The 17,663-nt window shown below is 54.7% G+C and overlaps 1 protein-coding gene across 1 annotated transcript; it reads left to right on the forward strand.

The window, feature by feature from the left end:
- The first annotated feature begins 1,089 nt into the window (after positions 1-1,089).
- LOC134154751 (DNA polymerase epsilon catalytic subunit A-like) lies at positions 1,090-17,153 on the forward strand. The gene is made up of 6 exons (XM_062601424.1): positions 1,090-1,101; positions 15,038-15,229; positions 15,539-15,615; positions 15,940-15,985; positions 16,212-16,304; positions 16,920-17,153. Exons 1-6 carry the CDS (start codon positions 1,090-1,092, stop codon positions 17,151-17,153), a joined length of 654 nt encoding a protein of 217 aa, XP_062457408.1.
- The last annotated feature ends 510 nt before the right edge of the window (positions 17,154-17,663 follow it).

Consider the following 17,663-nt stretch of genomic DNA (forward strand, 5'->3'; position numbering starts at 1 on the left):
TCATCTTTGAAAGGTCCTGGAGAACAGGAGAGGTGCCTGAGGACTGGAAGAAAGCCAATGTCACTCCAGTCTTCAAAAGGGGCAAGAAAGAGGTCCCAGGTAACTACAGGCCAGTCAGCCTCACCTCCATCCCTCAAAAGGTGATAGAACAGCTCATTCTGGATGCCATCTCCAAGCATATGGAGGAAAACAGGGTGGACTGTGAGGTTGATTGAGGATTGAGAACTGGCTGAACGGCAGAGCTCAGACGGTTGTCGTCCGTTGTGCAGAGTCTAGTTGGAGGCCTGTGGCTAGTGGAGTTCCCCAGGGCTCAGGACTTGGTCCCATCCTGCTCAGCTTATTCATCAATGACCTGGTTGAAGGGACAGAGTATCTCCTCAGCACGTTTGCTGACGATACCAAGCTGGGAGGAGTGGCTGATACAGCTGAGTGCTGTGCTGCCATTCAGAGAGACCTGGCCAGGCTGGGGACTGGGGCAGAGAAGAATGTCCTGAGGTCTGACAAGGGCAAGTGCGGAGTGCTGCACTGAGGGAGGAATAACGCGAGGCACCAATACTAGCTGGGGCCTGACCTGCTAGAAAGCAGCTCTGCAGAGAAGGACCTGGGAGTGCTGCTGGACAACAAGTTAATTATGAGCCCGCAACGTGCCCCTGTGGCCAAGGCAGCCACAGGTATCCTGGGGTGCATTAGGAAGAGGTTAGAACCTCATTAGGGTCTTGGCAGCAGCAGCAATGTTGTCTGTGATGTTCCTTTTCCCACACTGGCTCTTTTTGCATGCATTCAGATGTGCCCATGTGTAGTAAGAGCACCTGTGGAAGATCTGGTGAGGACTCAGGCAACTGGCAGAGCACGTGAGAGCAGCCCCAAAGGGTGCTCTCTACCCACTGACCAATCCAGTCAGGGCGGACATGCATATTGCCCTTTGTCAATGATGTCTAGCTGCTTTGCAGCCAGTTGCTACTCCAGCTGCATACGGTCGAGATGAAGAAATAGCTCTAGTCTGACCAAGTGTGTAACGCTCCTCAGTGTGTATAAGGATCTGAAGGGAGAGTGTCAAGGGGATGGGGCCGGACTCTTGTCGGTAGTGCCATGCGGCAGGACGTGAGGCAACGGGCACAACCCGAAACACAGGCAGTTCTGCCTGAATATGAGGAGGGAGTTCTCTACTGTGAGAGTGACAGAGCACTGGAACGTGTTGCCCACAGAGGTTGTGGAATCTCCTTCTCTGGAGCTATTCAAAGCGCGCCCAGATGCACCCCTGTCTAACCTGCTGTAGGTGACCCTGCTTGAGCAGGGGGGTTGGACTAGAAGATCTCCAGAGGTCCCTTCCAACCTTACCCGTTCTGTGAAAAGGGCCTTTAGGGGACGCGGAGTGACTCCTGGCTGGCCATCCAACCTGGGTGTCCAGCAGCTTCCCAGCTGTGACCGCTCTGCGCGGTTCCCGGGGCTCCCCATGCACTTTGGAGTAGAAGTCATTCATTAAAGTGAGGTCCTCCTGAATGGCTGCACAACTCTCTGGTGTATCAACCGCTTACGAAAGCCCCATAAACAGCACCCGCTGCCCTACTGCCCTTACGCACTGAGCCCATCCATTCATTGTAGAGTTACCTTTCTTATGCCATGCTGAGTATTCCCAGTCCCCTTCTGGGGAAAATATGTGTGGAAAGGGCTCCGGGGAGGATTTTCTCTATCACCTTCTCAGGGATCAAGCTGAGGCTGACAGGCAGACAGGCTGCCAGGTCTGCATCCTCCTTCTTGCCGTGCTTGTGGGTAGGAGTGATTTTTACTTTCTTCCAGAGCTCAGGAACCTCCCCCAGTTTTATATACGCTTTTCAGGGAGTACTTCATACCAATTTTCCTACCGGTTACAATTTCATTATTCGCTCTGCGCTTGCACTTTCACCTTCCTGTTAATTAGCTTACGAAGTGGAGAAGAGGCGGTGACATCATTATCATGGCATTTCCATCTCATTATTCATTTAGGGGTGTCTAGGATAACATGTTAATAAGCCTTCATGAACCGACAGTCACTTGTGGGTTATTCCGCTGTTTTTGAGTTGCCTACCTCTCACATTCTTTGACGTGCTGTGGTTTCAGCAAGGTCATTCCGCTGCAGCTGGTTATCCCTTGCAATGCTGTTTTTCTCTCCGCCTTGGCCTTGAGTCGTGTTAACTATTTGCAGGGGTTTCCTCTCAGCATCGCTCCAGCATCACCATGACAACAGCCAGCTCCCTCAGCATGCAGACTGATGCCTGTCCAACTGGTCTACAAGTCGCTGAGGCCTAGTATGAGCTGGGGTACTGCCTCCCTCCTCCCTGGGACCTTTCTGCAGCCCACAGCTAACTGCTAAAACTCATTGCAGGTTGAAAGGGTCAGCGGGTACACCTGGAACGGGTGAGTGAGTTCGATGGACTGCTCCCAAGATGGCTGGGGATCAGAAGTGCTTGCTGGGTGAGGCAAGGGGGCTTGTTCAGCCTGGAGAAGAGCTTTCAAGAGCACCTCAGGGCCTGGGAAACCTACTCTGCCACCATAGCTGACCCTGCTGGGAGCCAGAGGTTGGGCTAGAGGCCGCCGGAGGTCCTGCCTTGCCTCAGCAAGCCTGTGATTCCTTCTGCTCCAGCTCTTCTCTTGCTGATGTTGGAGAAAGCACTGAGGTTCCGTGGGACCATGGAAGTACATCAGACACAAGCACGATCTGCCCTGGGTCCTGCTTTGCTTCACCTCTTAGTCTCTTTCTCGCTCTTTTCCCCAGTCTAAGTTCTTCCCTCTTGCCATCCACATAGCCTTGCCTCCAAACAGCCCGTCTCTGTTTGCTCTTTCCCCACAGGGAAAGGTTTTGCTTGTCTTGAACCGTCTTCTGGTGTTTTTGAGATGCCTTTGAGATGGTAATTCCTACCTTGGCCAGCAATGCCATTACACTAGCAGCTCCTGCTAGTAGTGGTGCTGTGCTGCAGTTAGTTCTGCCCGCTGTTATCTTGTCAGAGGCACCACAAAGTGTGGGTGAGCCGTCTGCACACACACATGAGCAGCTGACACCAAGGAGCTTCTGTCTGGTGGAATCCTGAGAAGCCCGGGGATTCAGCCAGCGGCACCTTCATGAGGATTTACAAGCAGAAGGGGCAAGTCGTGGGAAGAGGACTGCTGTGCGTCAGGGCAGGCTGGGACCTGACAGGCTGAGGCGTGGCAAGAAGGGCCTGGGTGTTACAAGGGTGCTGTGGGAGCCTGTGGTGTGCACCCGAGGTGCATAAGGCCAGATACGCATGGGTCTGTGCTGGGAGGAGGGTGGCCGTGCAGACCAGGGGAGTTGCTATGCCCCTTGACTCAGCACTAACATGTCTGATTTGGGGGCTCCCAGGAGCTTTCCTTGGCAGTGGGAAACAGCATGAGAAGAGGAGAGCCACAAAGTGCAGCTTAGTTAGTTTGTGAGGATGAAGAAACGTCGCCTGAAGGGTGGTGCTTTGGTGTAAGAGGTCCCCCTGAGGCAGTGAGTGTGTCATCATCCCGTGGCTTTGTGTTTCAAGGAGCAGCCAGTAAGAGGGAAGAGACATCAGTGAAGGCAGGGAGATGCCAGGGTGAGAGCAAGGTGGGGAAGCAGGCTAGCGATCTACAGGGACACACGCACAAGAGGCGTGGGACAGCATAGGGCAGCCTGTGCTGGAGACAGCAGAGGGCTCTGGCAAGGCTGAAAGCCTCCATCGGAACTGAGGGCTTGGTGCCCTCGGCTAGGGCTGTTGTGTGGGCCACCAGGGCCAACCAGGAGACACCGGGGCCTTGCCATTCCCTCGCCCCACTGGGCAGCCTGCAAGGTGTTGTGTCCTTGCCCTGCACTCGCCATTGCACGCCCCCACCCTCACACTGCCCCAGGAAGAGCCTTGAGCAATGTGCAACGGAAAGGAACTCCCTTCCCAGGGGCTGGGTGTCCGTGCCTGGCCATTTTGCTTGATGAAACACAGGAAGAGGTTACGTGGTGTCAGAGCCACCTGCGCATTTCCTCTGCCTGCCTGTGATTGGGGATCACAATGTTCTGCTCTCATCAGCCCCCCTTGTTGCTAATGGCCTTCAGGGGGACCCATTCACGCTCTGCAAACCTTTGGGCTGGGCTTCTGACTTTGACTTCTTGACCATTTGGTTCAATCTGCTCTCAGAAGCTGAGTCCATGCACTCAGCACCAGAACCCCATGGGGCTCATTAAAATGCAGAAAGCCCTGATGAACCACCGCTCTCCCTTTAATTTTCTTCAAGGCTTGTACGGCTAAATGCAGAGGTTTGGGGAGTGTCCCAGCTGAAAGACAGTCTTCCCTAATACGCCCATCTTTCTGCTTCTAGTGTGCTTTCTTCTCCTCCTTCTGCTTCTGCAGCTTCTGCTGCTGCTGCTTCTGCTTCTTTTTCAGCTTGCAGAATAAGGGAGAGCAACATTCTCCAATTGGTATGGATCCAGGGTGTCTCCTCATGAAGTCAGGACACATCAAAAAGCACTGTCCTGGAGATGAGACACTGTATGTGTTGTCCCAAATCTGGGTTCTGTTACCCGGTGTGGAAGCAACCAATAGACACACGGTGTCAAGATGTTTGTTTATTTCATTTCTGCGCAGAGATGGGTGCTAGGTGATAAATCCACAATGCTGGCACACTTTCTCCCCCTCTTATTCTTGATTTATACACACTTTTCAGGGAATACTTTATGCAAATCTTTCTATTGGTTACAGTTTCATTACATCAGGTAATCGCTCTGCGCTTGTGCTTTCACATTCCTGTTAATTAGCATTGGAAGCGAAGAAGAGGTTGTAACATCATTATCTTGTCATTTCCATCTCATTATTCATTTAGGGGTGTCTAGTTTAATATGTTAATAAGCCTTAATGAACCTAAGGTGAATTCTGGGTTACTCTGACGTTTTTGTCTTACCTCCCCCTCACATTCTTCAAAGCGCTGTGGTTTCATCAAGGTTATTTAGCCAGAGCTCGTTATCCTTTGCACTACTGTTTTTCTTTCCGCCTTGTCCTTGAGTCCTGTTAACTATTTGCAAGGTTTTTTCACAGGATTTCTCCAACATTAGTGCTGACTTGCCAAAGCGGACACCCAGCCACCGGGAACCTAAGTGGCAGAGCAGCAGGGGCGCGGGCGGCTTCTAGCCCTGCTTGTGCCGCAGGCACTGTGACTGCGTTGCCGGCCCGCACCCGACACTTGCTTCCTCTGCTAGACACCAAGCCAGCATCTCACAGCTCTTCTCGGTGCCACCAGCACTGGGCACGCAGCGCCCTGCCTTCTGCCCTGTGAGGATGAACACACACCGCTGAACTTCCTGGCAAATGGGATCCTGCCCAGTGTGCAGTGCTGCACAGATCACTTGTCCCTGCACATGCCCAGCTCTCTGTGGCCCAACATGTCCATGTCGCCAGGGGTGCAGTCATGGTCGCAGTTGAACACAGCACTGCAAACTGCTAGCCCCTGCAGGGTCATGGGGGACATGATGAGAACAGGACATGCACCTGGTAGTCCTACACTGTGGCTACAGAGGGGACGGGGCACCCCATGTGCTTCCCCATCTCTGCAGGGGTGCCAGCCCTTGCAAGCTGCCTGGAGTCAGCAGCTGTTAAGCGTGCCTGCGGTGGCCCTACTCTAGCATGGCTTTCCTTGGTGTGTCCTCCGGAGTAGACAGTCAACCCTCTTCTCCATTTCCTGGCATGGGAACTGAGCCAGGGGCAGCTGTGCTCACTAGGATTCCCCACGTCTCTGCATCCGCCAGCAAGCTCCGCTCAGTCTCCACACCTCTCCCCTCCCGTGATCCCTCACTCAGCAGCCCGCAAACAGTGCCCAAGCCAAGGCAGGCAGGGGGATCCCTGCCACAAACTGGTAGCGGCAGAGGAGAGCTACAGGCACCAACATCACGTCCACGTGCAGCTCCGCACTGTCTGTCCCGGGGTCCCTGCTGGCAGCTCCAGTTATCTCCACACATCTCTGTAACACACCATCCTCTCCATTCCTCTTTCCGGGCCCACCTCACCTCAGGGCAGGTCTCTATCGTCTGCGCAGGGCTGACCTCCACCCACGCAAGGAGGCGGAAGGTGCTCCCACCGCAGGAAGCAACCAGCAGAGATCATGCTGTTTGTAGGAAGGCAGAGCTATGCTTTGACAAAGGGTCACACAAGCGTATGCACATGGAGATGAGACCACATGCATTCTCATGGAGAGTCACGTGCAGCTGTGCACACATGCATTTGCACATGCATGCACACAGGGGCACACACACACACACACTGGGACAGTGCACACAGGTTCACACCTGTGCTCATACCACCACGTACACATGCCTATTCACACAGGGACATGCAAGCCGTGACTTTGCACTGCTGTGGAAAGCACCCCCTGGCAGCACTTTGCTGAATCTGGAGCTGGTTCTGCAGGCAGCACACAGGGCAGAGCTGCTGTCCCACGTACCCAACAGGCTTGAGCCAACCTTTGCTCTTTGGAAACGACCAAATCCTGTCGAGAATGGCAGTGGCAGGGAAAAACTCCAGCGCTGAGTCCTCACACCAGGGTCACCACTATCCCCAAATCACCTGCCTCCTGAAAGCTCCGATCTGCTTCAGTGCAACAGCAAGATGCATTCTGCCTTCAAAGTCATTTCTCCACGGGTTCTTGCTGCTTTTAATCACAGATTGCCGAAAGCCTGAGGTGGGCAGGAGGTTTGCAGGCCTCTAGTCCACCCCTCTGCTCTAGGCAGGGCTAACTCCACGTAAAGCAGGCTGCTCAGGACCTTGTCCAGCTATGTTTTGAACCTCTCCAAGGACACAGGGCTCCTGCCTCTCTGGTGCCTCTCCCAGGGCTGCACCACTCTCAGGCACAAGAACAGTTTCCTTTCTACCAGTCCTAATTGCCCCAGGGGCACCTCAGGCCAGCTGCCTCTCGTGCCTTCACTGAGCACCTCTAAGAAGAGTCTGCCTCCATAGCCTCCTCCGGGTGCTGGATCACTGTCTTAGATCCCCCTTCATTATCCTTTCCCGAGACAGAACAAACGCAGCTCCTTCAGCCTTTCCTCCTACGTTGTGTTCTCCAGCCCTGACCATCTTCATGGGCTCTGCTGCACTTGCTCCAGCTTACTGGCAGCTCTCATGGTCCCTGCACAGGGCACTGCATTCCAGATGTGGCCTCGCTGTTGCCACCGAGAGGGGATTCATCTGGCTCAACATCTCTGTGAGAAGACTTCTGGGGATAGTGGAAGGCTCCGAGACTCTCTGTGCGAGAGAGGCCATCAAGCAGGTCTGACACACTGGCCAGGTGATGCTGGGTGGTGGCTGCAAGCCATGTCCACACTGGCAATGCTCGAGGCCAGCCCAAGCTCTTCCACAGACCAGCTTGGTAATTTCAAAAGCACTTGGCCAAAACCACTGCAAACTCATCCTAGCTCTCATGGCACCCCTTGAAAAAGCTAAGATCCTGCCCCAGTGCACCAGGCCATCTGCACTCTGGCCATGCAACAGGCCTGGGGCAGCTGCCACATCTGAAAGTGCCCCACCAAAGTCATGCGGTTGCCTCGAAAGACGAAAAGCTGAGAGAGTGCCTCTCCTCCGCGACAGAGCCCAGCATCAAAGGCACGGTCTTCTTCCCGCTTCTCACTTGCAGAGTCTGGCAAGGTCCAATCTGTTTCCCGCAAGCTTTGGGGCAATACAAAGCTGATCTGCCCTCTGCTACAAAAAGCTGCAGCTGGCAATAATAGCCCTGGCAAACAAGGGGGTGAATGTCAGAGCCTCCCCTGACCTGATCTGAGAGTGCCCTCTCCCGCCCTGAACATCCAAAACCACAGAGGCCTGACGCTGCTTGTCAGGGCAGGCAGAGCATGGCGCACCTGCCTGGCTAAGGCCATAGGGCCCTGCCCGGTGCTACGTGCCAAGCTCCCCAAGCTCCGCTGAGCCTGCTGCACAGCACTGCAAAGGTGACCTAACATGCAGTCCCAATGTGTCTGGGATGCAGCTATGGTTGCCTCATCGGGAGCCAAGGACAGTGCTGGGCCTGGAGGAGGGAACACAGGAGTCCCCATGCAGGCAGCGGGGACCACCACACAGGACAGCTTCCTTTGCTGGGTCCATCTGGATGAAGGAGCAGTTGGGAAGCCCTTGCAGAAAGTCTGCTGCTCATCTACTGCTCCAAGAGGCCACCCAAAGCAAGCAAGACAAGAGAAGAGAAGGGAGAAAGGCGGGTCGGAGCCTCACCTCGGCTGTGTGTGTGTGTGTGGGGGGAGAGCGGAGGCGGGGGGGGTGGTTGTGGGCTATGTACACCCCGACATCGCACACCTTGCTTGGTGACTGTGTCACGCCCTTGACTTTGGTGAGGACAGAGCTCTGCGGGCTTGTCTCCCATTCCTGGTAGCCCTTCTGAAGGATGACAGGAAAAGGCACTATCAGTGATCTCCTCGCCTCTGGGACCCAGAGTGCTGCATCCGTACTACGGGATACTTGGTGGGAACCGTCTGTGTTGCAACTTTTGTATCCATACTACATGATACTTGGTGGGAACGGTCCCTGCTGTAACTTTTGGGTGTCTAGAACACTACCGCTGTGTTAAGCAGAATACGAATAAGTAACTAACAAGGTCCTGGAAATCTGTGAGAAAGAACAGCGAACAGATCCGGTGGCTTCCAGCCACAGAATAACTGTGAGAAACAGTCAACCAGAAGGTCTGAAGTTGAAGAGTAATGAAATAGCAAACCCCAAAGTCAATGTGGCCCCCAAAATAAATCTGCACACGCGCGCAGTGTCATAGCCCGGTTATGCAACCGGGGCGGAGTTGGGCTAAACTCCCTGTGGTGCAGAGCAACCCTGCAAGCCCCACAACAGACCCTGCAGGCAGCAGGGTACCTGCGCTTCCTGACAGCACAGCTGCACGACAAAGCTCTCAGGCCACAGCCACAGCTCACACGACACACACAGCAGAGCCAGCAGAGGTTACAAGCATTGCACTTTTATTACATGCAGAGAGAGCTGACAAGCGGCAGCTGCTTCCTGATGCAGCATCAAGCCCGGAGCCTTTGCAAACGCACATTGTTTTGCACAAGGCAGAACAGCCCAAGCATATGGAATGCATGGAAGTGCCTGAGCTTGCCCCAGGGCAGAGAGCGAGAGAGCTGCAGGGCACAGCTGGTGTCTTGGTGCTGCAAGAGCAGGCAATCAGTGGCCTGAAAGGGCTCCGAGGAGCCCTGGGAGTGGGCCGTGCTCAGTGCTGCAGAGGAAGGCGAAAAACCCCCAGGCACTGCTGCCAATCTGTGCTGGGGGAAAATTCCTTCCTGACCCCAAAGCTGGCGATCGGCTGTTCCCTGCGCATGTGAGCAAGGCCTGCCTCCCGGCCAGCCCTGCGACGCTTCTCACGCCCACCGGGGCACACCAGCGCTGCCCAGCTCCTTTCCTCTCTTTCTCAAACTGAAGCCACTTTAGGGGCTCCAGAGCATGGCAAAATTTAAGAAAGAAAAAAAGAAAAGGAAGAAAAAAAGAAAGGAAGAAAAAAAGGAAGAAAAAAAGAAAGGAAGAAAAAAAGAAAGGAAGAAAAAAAAGCAAAAACCAGACCTGATAGAGCCTGGGGGAAAAAACTCTTTCCTGGGCGCTGCAGGAGACCAGCTGGCCGGGTGCTCCAGAGTGTTGCCCGAGACCTATGACACTGATGATGAGCACTTGGAGCATCTTCGCATCGCATGGCCTGCATTTCCTGGGTGCTGCATGTGGCGCCAAAGCAGATAGGCATGGGGATCTTTGGAAGGGTCTCCGGCTCCGAGAGTGGATGCCCTTGCTCTTTGCGGGCCATCGAGTTAACTTTCTCCACTGATCTCCAGCTGAAAAGGCCTGGAGCCCTTGCGGAGCTTGAGGGGCGTGTGAGGGGTCTTCTCCCGCTCCCAAGGGCTTGCTCCGGTCTCTGAAAGACCAAAGTTACATCCGGCTTTGAATCCGAGCCTGCTCGGAGCACAGATTGGATCGCAGGGCCTCCAGCGAGCTCTTCCAACAGAAAACCTTCCACGATCGGATGGTGCACAAGGGCTGAATCAGCTGTGAGCTTCAGCGCGCTGCCTGCCCGTGAGCAAATGCCTGGGCACAGTCTGCGCTCGCACAAGAATGGCTGCTGACAGTGGTGGCAGGGGTCACTTCCATTTCCCACAGGAGGCATGCACAGGCCAGCTGTGCCCAGCAGTGCCACACGAGTACAGCAACAAAAGCAGAAAGCCTGCTTGCCTTGGCCCCTTTGCGTCAGCTCAGCTGAGGCAGCTTAGAAGAGACCTGGAGCTGGCAGATGCTGACCTCCCTCTGCTTTCCTGAGAGTGAAAACACTGTGAAAACCTTGCTGTCACTTGGTATTGCTCTGTGCGTCTTTGGAGGAGTGCCAGGCGGAAGAGGAAGAGGATCCACAGTCTTTCTGAGGCTGAGGCAAGCCAAAGAGCCAGTCTTAGAGCCGGTGCTGGAAGGGGTCAAGGGCTGCAGGAGGAAGGGGTTGGTCGTGCCTATTTGTGTTGGGGAAGAGGCAGCCGGCACAGGAGGCAGCGTTAGGCAGTGTTAGGGAGTGAAGCAGCAGACATAGGCACTTTCCAAGCCTGCGAGGCACGGGGCACGGCCACGGCAGGGAGTGCTCTGAGCACCAAAGCAGGGCAGAGAAGGTGCAAAGCAAGAGCTGGCAGTAAGGTCAGAGGAAGGCCACAAAGAGGTCTCCATACCAAAGGGAGGTGCAGCTGCTGAGCACGTCCATCGTTTGGCGGCCTGAGGTGCAGGCAGCCGTGCCCCCGCAAGTCCTGCGACGTCGCGCTGGGTGGCCGTCGAGAGCCCTGCTGCCCTCGTGGCGGTGGGTGCGCCTGCGCCCAAGGACAGCCTGCAGAGAGCCTCGGCCCTGGGCGGCAGCCAGCTGCGAGCCGGCTGCGGAGCCTGGCAGAGCGGCAGGGGCGCGGGCGCCTTATAGCCCTGCTCGTGCCGCGAGCACTGTGACTGCGCTGCCGGGTCACAGTGCTGCGACATGGGGGCCCCGGGGCCGCGCTGCAGCCTCCCTGCCAGCCGTCTGCCGGCCCAGCGTCGGCGTGGCACAAGGCCCCGGGGCTGCCGGCCCTGCTGCAGCCCCTGTGCCCAGCACCCCAGGGCAGCTGCGCCTCCTGCTGCGGGGCCGTGCCCGGGCCATGGCCCAGGATGCCTGCTGGCCCCTTGCTCTGTGTCAACGCGCCCCACGCTGCCCCAGGCTTGTCCCAGGTCACTGCAGAAAGGGCAAGAGTCCGCTCCCATGCTGCCATTGGGAAGTGGCATCAAGGGCCATGGCACCCCCTCCCTAGGCCATGGCCTGTTGCTGAAAGGGACAAACCTTCAAGAGCACCCTCAGAGGTGTCCCGCCCAGAGCATCCCCTGGTGTCCAACGGGACCTCGAAGATGGGCCAGCCTTTTGGTGCCTGTTCCATCCTAGCAGAGGACTCTCCTCCCCAGTGCCACGACCCATCTTTGGCGCCCGTGCCCGACACTCACTTCCTCTGCTGGACACCAAGCCAGCATTTCAGAGCTCTTCTCGGTGCCGCCAGCACTGGGCACGCAGCGCCCTGTCTTCTGCCCTGTGAGGACAAACACACAACGCTGAACTTCCTGGCAAATGGGATCCTGCCCAGTGTGCAGTGCTGCACAGATCACTTGTCCCTGCACATGCCCAGCTCTCTGTGGCCCAACATGTCCATGTCGCCAGGGGTGCAGTCATGGTCGCAGCTGCATACAGCACTGCAAACTGTTAGCCCCTGCAGGGTCATGGGGGACATGGTGAGAACAGGACATGCACCTGGTAGTCCTACGCTGTGGCTGCAGAGGGGATGGGGCACCCCATGTGCTTCCCCATCTCTGCATGGGTGCCAGCCCTTGCAAGCTGCCTGGGGTAAGCAGCCGTTAAGCGTGCCTGCAGTGGCCCTACTCTAGCAGGGCTTTCCTTGGTGTGTCCTCCGGAGTAGACAGTCAACCCTCTTCTCCATTTCCTTGCATGGGAACTGAGCCAGGGGCAGCTGTGCTCACTAGCATTCCCCACGTCTCTGCATCCGCCAGCAAGCTCCGCTCAGTCTCCACACCTCTCCCCTCCCGTGATCCCTCACTCAGCAGCCCGCAAACAGTGCCCAAGCCAAGGCAGGCAGGGGGATCCCTGCCACAAACTGGTAGCGGCAGAGGAGAGCTACAGGCACCAACATCACGTCCACGTGCAGCTCCGCACTGACTGTCCTGGGGTCTCTGCTGGCAGCTCCACACATCTCTGTAACCCGCCATCCTCTCCATTCCTCTTCCCAAGGCCCACCTCACCTCAGGGCAGGCCTCTGAGGTCCCAGGAGCCCTGAGACGCTTCTCATGCCCACCGGGGCACACCAGCGCTGCCCAGTTCATTTCCTCTGGAAAAGGTGCTGCAAGCCGTCAAGGACTTGTACCTACTGAAACCTATGAAGAAAAGGAAAGTTAATAACCAAAAAATAAACATAAAGTATACACTCAAATGGATCAGGCCTGATGACATTTTGATCAAATTACCCAAAGCCATTTCAACAGCAACACACATTTTTCTTGCTATCAGCAAAATGTACTCTGTGGCATTTTGAAAGGGAGTGGGTTTTCAAAGAGCTAAGATCTAAGTTTTCTGTGGGTCCAGAAATAAGTTTTTAAAATCTTGAGTTTTACGTGTTGGGAAAAAACTGAGCAATGAGGTTCACAGGGATTGTCACTGTAGAGATAGAAAAAGTCCAACTGTGAAGCCTCAAAAAAAAAAAAAAAAAAAAAAAAAAAATTCCCAGACCACTCTTAGACAAACTTAGAAGCTATCACATCAAGAGTATTACAAAGTTGAAAGAGCTGTTATTTGTAAACCTACAGGTCTTTGAACCAAAGGCATAGCCTATTAGTATGTATTATTAACATAACTGAAAAAAAAAAAACAAAATCACAACAATGATTTTGGACAGTTTCAGAGGCCATTTTTAAACCAGAGTGAATGATTTCTGCTCTCCTGTTACATAGGGCTCAATAAAACTATAAAGATTTGACAGGTTAAGAGAATAAACATTGCAATGAAGTGAGCTATCCCCAGCTTAGCTATAAACATTCAATATTTCTTCTGAGAAAGGATAAAGTAAACTAAAAATAATACGAAACAAACAGGAATGGAGAATTTTTAAGATTTTTGATAATTTTGATCTTTTAACTTATGTTTTCCAGAGATACTATGTAACTCAATGTACTCATTCTCCAAGTCCTCAAGAATTTGAATTTGTCATAATCACTAATAGAAAACTGAGCTGTTTTCACAAACCAAGGTATACATTGACTCTTCCACGCTATTCATCTTTCTACTCCTGTGGTCAAGTACCTTGCAGTTATTATCGCTAATTTGTTCAAGCGGTGAGGAAATATTAACTATCACAAGTTCTCAGCAGAGACTGGACAATAATTATCAACAGATGGCTGGCAGTACAGTTTGGGGAGAGAGAAAGAAAGTGCCCTTCCTTCCAAAACATCCCCCACTGAGAAGTCCTCAGCAACTCAATGGTCATAGTTTTGGTTAAAATCAGATTTATGTTAACCACCTGTTTTCTCCCCACGTTTTTCTTTAATATTTGCTTATTTAATTATGATGAGGAAGCACAAACCCTGTACATCCCATCTATCTTATAATGATGACATTCATATCTGGAAAAAAACAACAACTTTGGTAATTTACACTCTTATTAAAATAATACTAGTATTGGGTCATTAGAAAGGATCCAGTTCAAGAAGTTCAACTGAATACAAACAAGGAAATTCAAAAAAACAGTGTGCTCCTCCTAGTTTATTTACAAAAGCCTTAGCAACGGCCAACACAGAAGAGGCTTGCTTTAGTAGCGGGGGCTGTGCCGAAGGGGCCGCTGACAGAGCACAGCCTGGGCAAAAGGCAGCGGTGCTTCCTACGTGCTCCCAACACCGCCCGAGCACCACGGAAGGACAACGCAATCCGGGCTGCTCAAGCTGGCAGTGCCGGCTCACAGCTGGCTGGGGCCCAGAAAGAAACTTCCCAGGAGCCTCCCAACTTCCACACTGCATATGCTTAAAACCCCAAACACACGGTTCGTACAGCCGTGCAGAAAGCGCTTCCTGTGCACGACCTCCACAGTGCAGTTTTCCGACGTCTGAGACATTTTTTTTAGGGTCCCTGCAGAGCACCTGCCCCTCTTCTCTTCTCCCAGGCAGTGACTCCACAGACTGACCGCAGTGCTGCTTGTTGTTTCACTGCAAGCCAGCCAGCTTCAGCGGCCAGCTCCCTCCCGCGCCCTGAACGGCCGGACAGCACCTCAGCGAGACGGGGCGGGCCAGGCTCGCCGAGCCCATGCCAGGCCTGCTCCGCGCAGCTCGCCAGGGCTTCAGCCCGCCCCGCCAAAGCGCAGCAAGGACGGAGCTCGCACGCTGCGCCTCGGCCCCCGACGGCTCCCCGCAGCCCGTCCGGCCTCCAGGCAGGAAGACTCGCACGGCCCAAGGAGCCCGGCACGCGCCTCAAGGCCGGCCAGGGCTCCTCGGGGGCGCAGCCGGCTCCCAGCTCCCTCGCAGCCGGAGGGCTACCTGGAGAGGCGGCCAAGACGGCGGCGCCGGTCCGCAACTGCCCCTGCGACGGCGCCGCTTCCCGCGCAGCGCCGCCGCCCCACGACAGGCCGCGCCGCGCCGGGCCGGGTCGGGTCGGGCGGCGCCGGGCACCGCCGCGCAGGCGCGTGCGCGGCAGCGGCAGCCGGGGCGGGGGCGGGGCCTGCCCGGGAAGGTGCCGCGAGGGGCGTGGCCAGCGCAGCCGCCCTGCTGCGGGGCAGAGGTCGAGGAAGAGAGCGACCATTGGCTGCGGTGCCGCTCTCTGATTGGTGCTCTCCCTGGGGAGGCGGGGCTGGCAGGCTTCCCGCTCGCGGGAGGTGGGGGCAGCGCGCGGGGCTGCTCAGGCCGCGGCGGGATGGTGCTGCGGGGCGGCGCGGAGCCGGGCGGCGGCGGCGGCGGCGGCTGGGGGGGGCAGTGAGCACTGGGGCCAGGCGGCAGCGGGAGGTGTGTGTGGGGAGGGGGTGGTGGGTCGCGGCGGGGACTGGGCGGCGGCTGGCGGCGCGGCGTCCTGCAGGGACGATGGCTCCTCGCTGTCCTCCCTCAAGCGCCTGGAGCGCTCGCAGCGCACGGAGCGGCTGGACACACTGTTCGGCTTCGAGCGGCCCACGGAGCGTGGCGAGCGCACGGGCTGGCTCATCAACATGCTCCCGGTAGGACTGGGCCGGGGGGGGATGTCACCGGCGGGGGGTGTCACCCACAGGCACCTGGTAGGACTAGGGGGGACAACGATGGGGGGGTCACCGACATGCACCTTGTAGGACAGGGGGCGAATGTCACCGACGAGAGGGGGAGATGTCTCCGACAGGCACCTGGTAGGACCTGGGTGTGAGGGGAGGTGTCACCAATAGACACCCAGTAGGACTGGGGCAGGGGAGGTGTCACTGACAGGCACCCGGTAGGACTGGGGTGGGAGGGGGCGGGGGGGGTCGTGTGTCGTAACAGGCCATGTGCATGTGCAGACGGAGGTGCTGGGCGAGGACCGGCGGCTGGTGAGCGCTGTGGACTACTTCATCCCGGAGGATGGGAGCCGCTTCGAGGTGCATCCCGTTCCTCCAGCGCAGCGCTGGTGCCCGGGCTGGGCGTCCTGCCTGCCCCCACCGGTTTGGCTGTTCTGGGCCCCAGGCATCACCCACAAGGCAGCAGCGCTGTCTGCCCTACGCTGGGTCCACCTGGGACCCTTGGGGGCCAATGTGGGTGCTGCAGAGATGCAGGGATGTGTATGTGGCGCACAAATGCCAGCAACGCGCAGCAAGGGCAGTGCACGGAAGCAAGTGCCCGTTGCTTCCGTTGGGAACCATTGGGTTGGTTTCTCTCCTTGGCTGCGGGGTCGCGCAATGTTCACCGGTTTTGATTTCTCCTGGGTGGCCCTGCCCTATAAGCCGTATTTCTACATCGCTACCCAGAAGGCGAGTATGGACTTGGAAGGTGCGCACTGGCAAGTGGGGTCTTGAGTAAACTAGTGGCCGAGGTCCCAGAGACAAGGGCAGGTTTGACTTGAAGGGTCCCCCAGTAAGCTGAGAGGCCTTGTGACCAACCATCTTCTAGGACACTAGTACCAGAACCTCTTGTGAGCCTGTCTTCTCCTCTGGAAAAGTGTCTGGCTTTGTTGCTCATTCTCCAGTTTCTTTGCAGGGCTGTGAACAAGAAGTGTCATCCTTCCTCTCCAAGAAGTTTCAAGGGAACATTTCAGAGCTAGAAACTGTCCCCAAAGAAGATTTGGATCTGGTCAGTATTCCTCTGCCTGCTGTACTATTGAATAACCCTAATCTTTCTTTCTTTCTTTCTTTCTTTCGAGCTCAAGTGGAGTAGAAAGGGGCTAAGCAGTAAAGGGAAGCAGTATGCTTACCTTTAATCTTCAAGCACTGTTTGCATTGCATATCATGAATAGGCTAATTATTGCTTATTGATAGTAATTGCTTATTATAGTAATAGTAAATAAAATATATGTTCTGCTCCAGCACATAGTCTTTTTCACAGGATGCTCAAGAAACTTCCTGAGCTAGAAATGGTTGGAGATTAAGAGTGTTGTGGCAGAAGGAAATACTATACATTTACTCTTTCTTGGGTGTGTACTGGTGATTGCGCTTGGAAACAGACAACAAGACAAGATGGCCCTTGGTGTGAACTGGCATAGATCACATGTTCTTTGCTGGCTTACGTGCTTGCTAGCATCTCTTCTCGCTCCTAGTCTTTCCATCCAATTACTACCTCTTCTTTGGCCAGTTCTTCCATGTGTGCCAGTATAATTTGCCTTCCCAACGCTTTCTTACTGTTAGCAGTCTTCCCTTTCCCTCATTACTCTTTTCCACCCTTAGCTGGCACTGTCTTGTTGCTTTGTAGCCAAATCACTTGGTGGGTCTTAAGCGGAACTACATTAAGTTATCCTTCCACGTGGTGGATGACTTGGTGAAGATGCGGAAAGAGATCTCTCCTGCTGTGAGGAAAAACAGAGAGCGAGACCAGGCGAGCGATGTCTATACGTCTATGCTGTCAAGGAAAGAGGTCTCCTTAGGACGGTTGGCCCATCGGCTTCTTAGGATTCCCCTAGTCACACAGACTAAAAAGTACAAATGAGAATTCCAATCTTCTCTTTGGTTTCCTACACCTGATGTCTGATTTCAGTTAAACCATTTCAAAGGCAGAGGAATCTAGTGAAGTGAGCACTCCCTGCCCCACTGAGAGGTGTACATTTTTTGTTCCAGGTGATTCCTGGGGTGCCCAACTATTCTTAAACTCGTTGCTATGCTTTATAAATCCAGTGCCATAAGAAACCTTTATTATAAAGGCATAGAGGTAATAAGTGTTTTTTGCCTGCGCAATGTTTCCTCACATGCTGTCAATCCTGATGACTCTCTTTCTCGAAGGGGGTTGTTGCATAAAAGAGAAGCTTTTGTTATTCCGTTCTCTCCTGTTAATGAATTTTGCTGTTTGGTTATCAGTGGGTACCACTGTTGCTACCTTGTCTCCTACAGTCAAGCCTGCTGGGTCTGAGATGTGCATAAACCTACTTACGTAAATTAGTTGTTAATCTGATGAGAACTGCTCGTTAAATCATATTCTAAAGCTGATTTGAGTTTGATGTAT

The sequence above is a fragment of the Rhea pennata genome, unplaced genomic scaffold (assembly GCF_028389875.1).
Source record: "Rhea pennata isolate bPtePen1 unplaced genomic scaffold, bPtePen1.pri scaffold_40, whole genome shotgun sequence".
Lineage (NCBI taxonomy): Eukaryota > Metazoa > Chordata > Aves > Rheiformes > Rheidae > Rhea > Rhea pennata.